Source organism: Capricornis sumatraensis, chromosome 16 (genome assembly GCF_032405125.1).
Source record: "Capricornis sumatraensis isolate serow.1 chromosome 16, serow.2, whole genome shotgun sequence".
NCBI lineage: Eukaryota > Metazoa > Chordata > Mammalia > Artiodactyla > Bovidae > Capricornis > Capricornis sumatraensis.
The window spans coordinates 67687510-67699307 of record NC_091084.1 but is presented as its reverse complement, the minus strand read 5'-3'; the positions used below and the strand labels follow the sequence as shown (position 1 = coordinate 67699307).

At 41.3% G+C, this 11798-nt stretch overlaps 1 protein-coding gene across 2 annotated transcripts in view; it reads right to left on the bottom strand.

Annotated features, from left to right (window-relative positions):
• Nucleotides 1-1793: 1793 nt before the first annotated feature.
• Nucleotides 1794-11798, bottom strand: part of IFTAP (intraflagellar transport associated protein) — a 67809-nt gene continuing 57804 nt past the window's right edge. For both annotated transcript variants that reach the window (XM_068989078.1, XM_068989077.1), the window contains 2 exons: nucleotides 9932-10074; nucleotides 1794-2016 (listed from right to left, as the gene is read on the bottom strand). In XM_068989078.1, coding sequence (XP_068845179.1) covers nucleotides 1858-2016; nucleotides 9932-10074 — 302 coding nt within the window. In that variant the 3' untranslated portion in view covers nucleotides 1794-1857. The remainder of the gene's footprint in view (nucleotides 2017-9931; nucleotides 10075-11798) is intronic.

Below are 11798 nucleotides of genomic sequence, written 5' to 3'. Positions count from 1 at the left end.
ACTTATCTGTGAAATAGAAAGACTGACAGCACTTATCTATAAAATAGAAAGACTCAGAAAGTCTGGAGAATAGGCTTGTGGTTGCTAGGCATGGGGGGTGGGGAGAAAAGGAGGAATGGATAAGGAGTTTGGGATTAGCAGGTGCAAACTGTTATACACGGAATGGATAAACAAGGTCCCACCGTACAGCACGGGGAACTATATTCAATACCCTATAATAAGCCATAATGGAAAAAAAAATAGGAATAAAAAACATACAAAGGAAAAAAGGCTAAGTGCATCTGATTTGTTACTGATTCCTTCAATAACAAAAATCACTTCGTATATACTATTCCCCCTCTGTGCCCTCACCCTTCTCTCCGCCCTTTAAAGCATTCATGGGTATTGTACGCAATTAGCACTTCGTAATAGTTTTTACATTTGCTGGTTGCCTTCTCTATGTCTTGCCTTCTCAAATTATATTTCAAACTTCTGGAGCTAGAGATCATTCCTTGTACTTTGTAACTATCCTCATCCATGGTTGAATAGCAGTAACAAAGTACAAGAATTTAACAATGACATCTAACCAATTTTCAGATGCTTTCCTTTTCAGTAAAGTCTTTCCCAATCAATCCTCGAAGCCCAGCCTCTCAGCACTCACATTCATATACCTGTCTCTGGATACCTGGCACCTGGGACCTACCACTTGACCAGTTCTTCTCTGGGCTTTGCATGCTCAATTGCCCTTCCTCCCCAAGTAGGTAGGGTGAAATTTCCAGTCTATGTCACAATTACCTACGTGCAGTGCTCTCACCAGATAGACCCTTCTGTAGGTGCTGCTTCCTGTTCCCATTTGCCACCTCCCTCTCCCCCTATCAGTCACGGATGCAGCCAAGTGATAGAAGAGAATTCTGTAAGGATAGAGGCCACCCTGGTGGATCAACTGGTAAAGAATCTGTCTGCAATGCAGTAGACTGTCTGCAAAGCAGGGGGCCGGGTTTCATCCCTGGATCAGGAAGATCCCCTGGAGAAGGAAATGGCAATCTACTCCAGAATTCTTGCCTGGAAAATTCCATGGACGGAAGAGTCTGGTGTGTTACAGTCCACGGGATCGCAAGAGTTGGACACGACTGAGCAACTAAACCACATAAACCATAGAGAGCAGGTTGGTTTTGTTAGACGCATCGTCTGGGCTTCCCTGGTAGCTCACCTGGGTAGAGAATCCACCTGCAGTGCAGAAAACCCCAGTTCCATTCCTGGATCAGGATGATCCGCTGGAGAAGGGATAGGTTACACACTCCAGTATTCTTGGGCTTCCCTGGTGGCTCAGATGGTAAAGAATCTGCCTGCAATGTGGGAGACCTGGGTTCAATCCCTGAGTTGGGAAGATTCCCTGAAGAAGGGAACGGCTGCTACCCACTCCAGTATTCTGGCCTGGAGAATTCCATGGACTGTATAGCCCATGGGTCACAAAAAGCTGGACACAACTGAGCTATTTTCACTTCACTTTTCAGACCCATCGCCCTACTGAAAAGATTGGTGGTGTGGGCATGCTCCGTTGTGTATGATTCTTTGTAACCCCATGGACTGTAGCCCCCCAGACTCCTCTGTCCACAGGATTTCCCAGGCCAGAATACTGGAGTGGGTTGCCATTCCCTTGCCCAGGGCATCTTCCCAACACTGAACCCACATCTGCTGCATCTACTTGCATTGAAGGCAAATTCTTCACCACTGCGCCACCAGGGAAGTCCACCGAGAAATAACTCTATAAATCAATGCACACACACACATTTACATAAAGGGGATTACAACAGGTTTATCTTTTAATTTCATGTTGCTTGAATAAGAACAAAATAAATGTAAAGAGGTCTGGGTGGATCAGTCATGGGGCTCCTCCAAGTCTGCGCTCTTTGTCTTCTGCTTGGATAGCTCTTTGATGGCATTCATCTCTGCAGGAGTGAACTTGGGGGTTAGCACCACCGCATCATAATCGAATTCTTCATCAAGCGAGAAGGGCTGAACTTCGTCTCCAATGATCTATAAAACGTAACGAAGGAGGAAAATCATATATAATCATTGTAAATGAAGATAAAGCTGAAAGCATAAACTCCCTATTAATATTTAATTAAACTTTTTTTAGACTTCAGCACTCTCAGCTGATTAAGCTGTTTTTAAGTCAAGGAATAAATTCAATTATTCAATTTGACCTAATTTAGGCCTTTTAATATGCCCCATTTGTACCATCCTGCGTTGGAATGAATATCATTAGCTAATTCCACCCACGGCAAGAATCAGAAAATCTCTCTTGCACACATTCAATACATTTTTACCATTTGTAGCATAAGGGCTACAGGCATATAGAAAAACTAAGTTTGCTGTTGTTCAGAGGCTAAGTCCTATCTGACTCAGGGTCTTTTCCAATGAGTTGGCTCTTCACATCAGGTGGCCAAAGTATCTGAGCTTCGGTTTCAGCATCAGTCCTTCCAATGAATATTCAGGGTTGATTTCCCTTAGGACGGACTGGTTTGATATCCATGCAGTTCAAGGGAATCTCAAGAGTTTTCTCCAACACCACAATTTAAAAGCCTCAGTTCTTCAATGTTCTTCAATGTTATGGTCCAACTCTCACATCCATACATAAACTACTGGAAAAACCATAGCTTTGACTCTATACAGACCTTTGTTGGCAAAATGATGTCCCTGCTTTTTAAAAGTTATATTCAAATGTGAGAAAATAAACCCTAAGATTTTGTTCAATCTTAAAGACATTTTTATTTTTAGTATTTACTAAAAAAAGACTTGTATCAAAAAAACATTCATTTTTGAAGATAAAAATACCCTATGCTTAACATACTTCTTCAGATAGTACTTGGGCCAATAACAGCAAGAATTAAAACACATAGTGTCCCCCTTAAATTAAAAAGTCTAGGATCCTTTCTTCCCACCAAGAATTTTAAAATATTACAGAATTTACTTGCAACTCAGAGAAGCTGCAAAGAGAAATAATAATTTTGTACCTGCTTATTCATAATCTGTGAGTTTTAAAGACTTCCTAAAGGAAGGTAGTTTAAAAAGTGTATTTTCCAATAAACAAAAGAGAATGCTTTAAATCTCATTGTATTACCCCTTGGAAAGCCTCTCCAAAATCAAATGGCGTGTGATACTATGAGATCACGCAGTACTTCTTTGTAGCTCTATATTATGTATGATGATGCTGAAATAATTGAAAACTATGGCTTATGCAAGAGTAAAAAAAAATGCCCTGAAGCTATAATCAGCTTTAAATATTCTTGCATGGAAAATGATCTCATCAAGTGGCTTTTGCAATGTTCTTGAAAATGGAGCATCTCACTCAGAAGCTGTGTGCTGTTTTCAAAGATGCGAAGGAAAAAAAACATGAAAAGTAGGTATCACCTATCTGTTTAGCAAGTTGCATTTTGTAGTTGGGTATGCAGTGCTAATAGCAAATATCCAGCCATCTATCATCCTTTCTTAGTAAAACCAGCAAGAGAACAAATTTCAGAGACTTGTTCATTTCCTCTTTATTAGAAAGTGTCTGTGCTTTCCTGACAAAGGTAATGATGAGACCTGTCACTGAGTGAGTTCCCACCACATGCCAGCCCCAGTTACTAGGAACTTTGTGGGAATTAGCAGTAATCTTCAAACAACCCATTTTAAGTGAAAAGTGAAAGTGAAGTCGCTCAGTCGTATCCGACTCCTAGTGACCCCATGGACTGCAGCCCACCAGGCTCCTCTGTCCATAGGATTTTCCAGGCAAGAGTACTGGAGTGCGGTGCCACTGCCTTCTCCACCAGACTTCACTAGCCACTCTCAATAGATGCAGTCACTCTGCCTTCACCTACCTCCCTCTGAGACTGGAAAGTGGGTTCAAATACAACAAATCTCTTTGCTGAGCTGAAATCTGAGCAAGAGCATCCTTCTCGAACTCACTCACACCACATGAACAACCCTCACTTGCCCACCTCCCTCCCCTCAACGTGTTCACTCCATAAACAGCTATTGAGCGTTTAATGTGAACTGGATACTGAGAACACATAAAGATAAAGAAAACGAAAATCTGTGTCCACGAGGTTTTGTTAACTTCAAGGAGAAGAGAGAAGTAAGGGAGTGATTTCCTGATCATGCTCCATGCTCCTCAACAGAGGGATGCAAAAAGGGCTACACAAGCATGGAGGGCAAAGTGCTAAAATTAGCTTACTTCCAACTGAGCATGACCACTCTCCAGAAAATCCTACTTGACTCCCCACTCAACACCCTAGTCATGACCCACCTTGCACCAGCAACCCAGACAGAGCAAGGCTGGTGTGTTGAATTTCTAAACTCTCTTGACAAGGGCTGACTCCCACAGTCAAGTTAGTCCTTTCTCCCAGGTACGGCCCAACCCATCACCTTCTTACCACTCTCCCTTCCCAAGGGTCCCAAGATACCTTTTGGCCACAATATCCAACATTATGGAACTGGAGATATAGAAATTAATCTTTAAGTGGAAAGTTTTTATTTTCTGTAAGTTCTTTTTCATACACTTAAATTTTTCTCTATTATAGAGCACAATTTCCTTCATCAGTTATTTGGTATTAACTTAAATGATGCCAAGGAATAAGTTTTTAGCTAGCCAATAAATATACAATGCCAATGCAAGAATTATTCATTTATAATACACTTTAAAAATTTAAAATATACTTAAAAATATAAATGCCTTCACTTAGAAACTCAGTTATTAACAGTACCTTTTATTGTTAGATTAATTCCTTTAGGCAATCAGTGAAATGCTGATGTATATAATAAAAGAAAGAAATCAAGGGTGATAATAATTTCTTATCTGCAATGCCAAAATATGATACTCAAGACATTTTAAAGCTGTTTGGGTATATCACTGTCACTCTGTACTGCAAGATGGCCAGTACATCTCTGGATCAAAATATCAGAGGAATAGTCTCCTGCAATCATTCAGATATATTCCATTCTTTCCACGAATGTTTATTAAAATCTAGGTGCTGTGCTGGGTGCTGAGGATACAAAGCTGCAGACTTGTGGGAAACCTCAGAGAAATGATTTAGATACATATATGAACAATTATAGTAAAATGTAGTACGTATACATGGTATAGTTAGGAGGGAATAGTAAAAGGAAGGAAAGCCTAACCCAGCCTAGATTAGAAGGCATTGGGAAGGAATCAGGGGAGGCTTCCTGGAAGAGGTGCTATCTAAGCAGAATCTTCAAAGGTAATATTATTTAACAAGGTGAGGGAAAATGAGCTTGGGACAAAAGCAGGTCTCATGAGCAGAGGAGGCCAAGTAAGAAAGACACAGAATTTCATGTATGTAGATCTACAAATAGGTCAGTGCTGAAAATGTCAGGTAGAGAGCAGCAGGAGACGAGGATGGTGCCAGGTCACGACAGGTCTTGTATGCTGCTTTTCCCAGAGATGATGAAAGGTCGCTGAAGGATTTTTTTTGAAAGCAAGTAGATACTTGGTCATCTATGCATTTCAAATAAATTCCTTCCTTCATTCAAATGCTAACTGAGATAAGTGCTGGGGACACCGGTGTGGTGCAGAGAACAGGATGCCCTGCCCTCCTTGAGCGTACATTGAGATAAGTCACTTTGCAGATGGAATAAAGGGTAGGCTTGGAGTCAGGAGTGGGCTGAAGCAGTCCAGACAAGAGACAAGGAGCACAGGGCACTCAGAGCAGACCTTTGAAAATTTTTGAAAAACTGGCTAATTTGCATATGGGAAGGGACAAAGACAAGAATGCAGGAATGGAAGCAGGTAAAGATAAGCTCAGTATTTAACATGCTGATTCGAATGTACCTTATGGAATCCAGATAGAATTGTCAACAGGCAGTGAACACACAAACCTGGAGCTCAGCAAAAGATCTGAAGCTATAGAGACACAGATTTGGAGACAGAAGCACAAAGGGGAGTTACCTAGAGACGAAAACGGATCCATGTGTGCAAGTGGGAAGAGCTGTGATTTAGCATGGAACCCTGAGGAACACCAGCTCCTAAGAGGAGCATGGCAGGAAACCCCTAGAGGAAGCAGGGCAAGAACACCCAGAGAAATACACACGGGAGCGCCAGGAGTGTGAGTGTCAGGCAAGATCAGTGGTGACAACTGCAGTGGAGAGGCCCATTAAAGACAGAAAAGTGTCCACTGGCATTTGGCACTAATAAAGTGCTTGGTACCTTTATTCTGACTCTGTCCAGGTAGACGATCAGCACAAGGACATTTTGCAGTGAACTGAATGAGGAACGAGGGGAAAGGAAGCAGAGACGACGAGGGGAGCTAGATCTAATGGTTTGTGAAGTCTACATGGAAAGTGAGAAAAAAGGACAATAGCCGAGAGGGGTCCAAGGTAAAGGGGAGGATATTTTTCCTTAGTTTTCTTTCATTTTGTTAAGAATGGGAGAGACTTAGATGTGTTTACATGTTGACGGGAATGAACGAATAGAAAAGAAAAAAGAGAATGACCCTCACCATCTTATTATACCAGAAAGTCACGCCCGGTAGCTAGTAAAGTTTTTTTTGATTATTTGCTCATTCAGTATTTACTATGTCTTCTATAGGCATAGCACTGAACTCAGCACTAGTTCTGACTTCTTTGCATTTCAATTAAGGAACCTCCTTATAGAGACACACACGAGTGAATGTAGTCTTCTAAGACAAGGGGCATACATGTTATTCAAAGTGAACCCTGATGTACCCTGCAGTTTGGAAGACTTTGCTATGATCTTCAAAATGACAGCTTTCCAGCCACAGTAAAACTGCTGTTCTATTTATGCATTTCCGCTGTTGGCTACTGTGGCACACTTTGGGAATTCTCTTCTTTCAAGTTGCGTTCATTTTCGGGTTCTAAGCTCTAAGGCTCCGAGGTTTTTAAATTGCAAACTGAACTTCTGATTTATTTCAAAGCACAGAATTTGTGTAATGGGACACCAAATCCCCTGCTACTAAATAGAAAACAACTGTGAATTAAGTTATTAACTTGTTATTTTTGCCTAAGGAGCTGAGAGAAATATATGGATTTCAGGTGTCTAATTTCAAATTTAATTGAAATTTTTTGTAGCCTCCCAGGGAATAGAATTTGTACACTATCAGAAAACTGCTGGTTTTCTTAAAATTTTTTCTGTGACTTATTCTAAGAGGGACACTGTTACAGGAAGAATCATTTTCATTCACAGAACCACACAGGCAAATTAAAGAAAATAAAACTAATGCTCAAATCAATAATAGCAGCATTAGCTATAGGCTGTCTTGCACAGTAATATGGTAACTAAACTGTCTTTACAGGTGAAAAACTTGAGAGTCCTATTTTGAATTGGAAAAACAGGCCATCTCCCATTAAAATATTACAAAAGTTTCTTCAATGACCTCTTCTGTACTTTGGAAAGTAGGAAAGGAACTGGTAATTTTTTATCTTCTTAATGTGAATTCTTTTTGTTCTATAAAGCTTCAAAACTTTATAGAACTTCCAAAATTCTATAAAGTTCAGAACTTCCAAAATTCATCAAAATAGAATGACCACAGCAAGAAATTATTCACAAAGGGAAAGTGGAAGGTTCTTGAAAAAGGTTTGACTGTTAAGGGGGAAATGCACACGAATAAAAGCAGTGATAAAATTAGCAAAAAAAATTAAATGAGTTCAGTTCAAGAAGTTATAGATTCTTACTAGGCAATTAAGAGGAAGTCAGGACATCCAGGATACATTCTCAACTTTTGAGACTGACATCACAGAAAGGAACCACCGTCTCTAGCCCAAAATGGCCCCTTGGTAGGTCCTCACAGGACCCATGTGCTGGAATTTGGTGATTATGTTCTTTTTCTTGCACTGCGTACTTTAGAATAAGACTAATACTATTAAACCAAGGCAGAGGTGGTGCGGTACTGTGATTCTAGACAGTCCTGAAATGTTTCTCTAACAAATAGTGTCTAGAAATTAAAAGCCCACTCACAACATTACTCTGCATATTTGAAGAAATGCCAAAAATTATTCATCTATGTCTCATTAGTACTTTGGCCACCTCATGAGAAGAGTTGACTCATTGGGAAAGACTGATGCTGGGGAGGGATTGGGGGCAGGAGGAGAAGGGGATGACAGAGGATGAGATGGCTGGATGGCATCACGGACTCGATGGACGTGAGTCTGAGTGAACTCCGGGAGATGGTGATGAACAGGGAGGCCTGGCGTGCTGCGGTTCATGGGGTCGCAAAGAGTCGGACACGACTGAGCGACTGAACTATAACTGAACCGAACTGTATGTCTCATTAGTTGCCAGCATAAAAATTGTTCCTATCATTTTGATTTGAACATTTAAAAATTTTCACATTTTCTGAGAAGAAACTTATACTCGTTTTAAAGATACAGTCATATACAGGCTTTTAACTAGCATTTTGCTGGCTATATGAGAGATCATAAAAATCATTCATTTTTTTAAACCCATCAGCTAAAGCCATTTTGTAACAATTTCTATAATGGCATGAGTGCCACTGAATACTGGCTGGCCCAATAATTTGTACAGTCACAACTGAAGTCAAGAACAGGAACAAGTCTTTAAAAGAAGCTGATTCTTGCATAGCAATCACCTTGCAATTTTAGCTTCTTAATACTCAGAGGAAGCGCCATAATTCAAAAAGACACTGAAAAGTGGCTGTCTCGACCCCATGAATGATAGCCCACCAGGCTCCTTTGTCCATGGGATTCTCCAGGCAAGAATACTGGAGTGGGTTGCCATTTCCTTCTCCAAGTAACCTATTTGGGGGTTCAATATAAGTCTGCAAGCCTCCTAGACAGACTTTTCTGGTGTCAGTGAACAAAAGTTCTATTAGCAAAGGGCAAAAATTGAAATGTGTGGATTACTTCTGATTGAATGACTGCGTCCATAACAGAATATCTTCAGGTGACAAGACTAGTACCTGAACGATTAAATAATCAGGAAACAGTCTAGTATTTTTATTTGGAATCAATAATAAAGAGCCCTTAACAACTTCTTGTACCTGATCCCCTTTTATGCTAGCGTTAAAAAGGTGATAAAGGCCACTACCCAGCACCATCAGTGGCCTCGGTTGGTGCGTGTCTATTAAGTAAATGAAGATATGACTCTCCATGTTGTGTATTAGGGAGAATTAACATGTGGCAGATTCCATTCTCCCATGCTGGAGAAGCACATGGCTAGATGACATTTCCCCCTGGTGATCAGATAGGAACACGGGACTAAGTGGTTGCCAACGAGAGAGAGCAGAAATGAAGAGCCTAAGTCCTCAGCCTTGGGGAAACACGCTGTCCCCATCCTCTCATTCCCTGCCCCTCCAGGTAGGACAGTCCTGACTTGGAACATGCACACGCAGACAATGTCCTGAGGTGCAGTGAGATCCAGGGAGAAGGAACCTGGTGGGCCCCAATGACTGAAAACAGAACCACCACTTGCTCACTTTAAAGGCTCTCTATAGACTGTTACAGGAGAGAAATAAACTTCTCTCTCCTTTCAGCCATTGAATTATTGTTCCCTATTGAACCCCTATAGGGTTCCCTACTATAGCAGCCTGGCCTTACCTTAACTAATGCAAAATGTTTATAGAGACTTGGAAGCAATAACAAAAAGAAAAGAGGCTGGTACAGACAAAAAGAGGTAAGAAATCTGTCCAACCTATCTGTGGATTAGTCCCCAGGTAGCACCATCCTGCAGCACGGCAAACATGACAACATAAAAATAGTTTCTGAGTAAAAGCATAATTGCTCTCTGTGTGTTCAAAAGGGATTATACACATTAGAGAGAGATGACAGAGAGAGGGACCCAATTAAGCAACCTCAATTCCACATTTTCCCAAACCTGAGAAAAATACAGGCGCACACGGGTATGGTGGCATTTCTCTGAAAGGACCAGTTATAGCATCGAGGCAACTTCAAGAGGCCTGAATTCCCTGAGAAGTACCTCTTCCCTTCGTTTATCTGCTGCTTTCACGGTGGGCCTGGGCTTCGTTCCAGGGGTGACAGGCTGGACGGCCACAGAAGGAATGTAAGAAGGAACACTCAAGCTCACTTCCTGCTCCACTTGTCCTGGAAGCAGCAGCACGTCTGTTGAACACAAAATACATCACTCGATCCCTTCACCAAGTCCACAATTGACCTAAATCATCAAAAAGCCTATGACAGTCAAAAGAATGAGCAAATATGCTCAAGTAAAGTAGGCCCGTTTCACAACACCTATTCTCACTGGGGAACTTGGCTCAAGGGTGTCTCCCTTCTAGAAAATAAAAGCTGCTGGTGCATTAGTTTTTCTCTGATTGTTGCTATGTTAACAACCCATCCAAAAGGTCTGGGAGAAATGTTGTCTGGGGCACAGCTTGATCATGCCTTTCAACGCAACTTCTACTTCTATAGGAAACCAAGTCCAGAAGATGCTACTTTTGTCTCATTTTGCCACATTTTCCTAAGGGGGTAAAGAGAAAGAAAATGGAGTGTTGATTTCATCCTGTAACAATATGGCAATATTTCAAAACAACATATTAAAAAACAATGATGCCAGAAGGAAGGAACTTCCACTTGCAGCAGAAAAATGAAATAATCCGTCATACTCAGAATGCATGGCCTCATTTCCAACACTTGCAAACAACAATGTGTTTTGTGTTTCCAGCTTGTTTAGCACAACAGCAAGAATTCAAAAGCCAATCCTGGTTTTCTGATCAATCCATTAGAAGTAGATGTGTTCCCTTTATTTATTTATTTATTTTTGCACATGTGGCAGAATCATGGATGCATCATGGACAAACAATGATCTTCCACAGCTCTCTCTGAATACAGAAAAACAAACAGAAGCCCAAAAGGATTGCTCCTTGGCCTGTTTCTGCAGGACCAGAAGGGCTGCTGGAGCCAGCCAGTACCTTGCAGCTGGCGCAGGATGCTGCGGCCTGCTACTCAATGATGATCCTAATTAAGACACTAATTAAGTTCTCAGTGGAAGTGATTAATTAACAACAGGCATGCCTTGGCTGTTGCCAATGGGAGCATATATGAGGAGATAACTGAGCAGGTACTGCTATTCAAAAACGGAAACAGATTTGAAATACATCTCTCTCCACTGCAGATACCACCTGGAAGCTTAAGAATTTTGTAATCATGTCTTTTTTGATCCCTGAGTGAGGAAGATCCCCTGGAGGAGGAAACGGCAACCCACTCCAGTACTCTTGCCTGGAAAATCCCATGGACAGAGGAGCCTGGCAGGCTACAGTCCATGGGGTTGCACAGAGTCAGACACAAGTTAGAGGCTGAGCATGCACGCATGACTATGATTAATTACTGAAATCGTAGAATGTGACCTGATTAATTAGGGGAAATGAAAACAATAATACTAGCCAGCTTTTTATATGCATTAACTCAGCTAATCCTCTCAACAACTCTATTATTGCCTGTTTTACAGGCAAGGAGTTCTAACACCCAGAATCACCGCATTCAAGGCGCCACAGCTGCAGTCCGGCTGCAGAGCCCTGTTCTGAGCCCAAGACGTCACATCAGAAACTGATTTCTAAGAAAGCAGTTTCATCTCTTATGTTATTTAAATCTACCAGATTTGTATCTCCAAACTCAGGGCCAAGAAACATCACTATGATAAGCATGTTAACATGATTAGTCAGCAGTCAGTGTGTTCACACGTTTTATAATTAGAGAAGTAACACTTTTAAATACTCAGTAAGGTTGGTGGAAAGACTGGCTTTCCCTTGATGAGTCCAAAGCTAAACTCCTTCACTGGTTAGGGGCCAGCCAACAACAGAGGCAAGGAGAGTAAAGGTCAAGACTCTTAA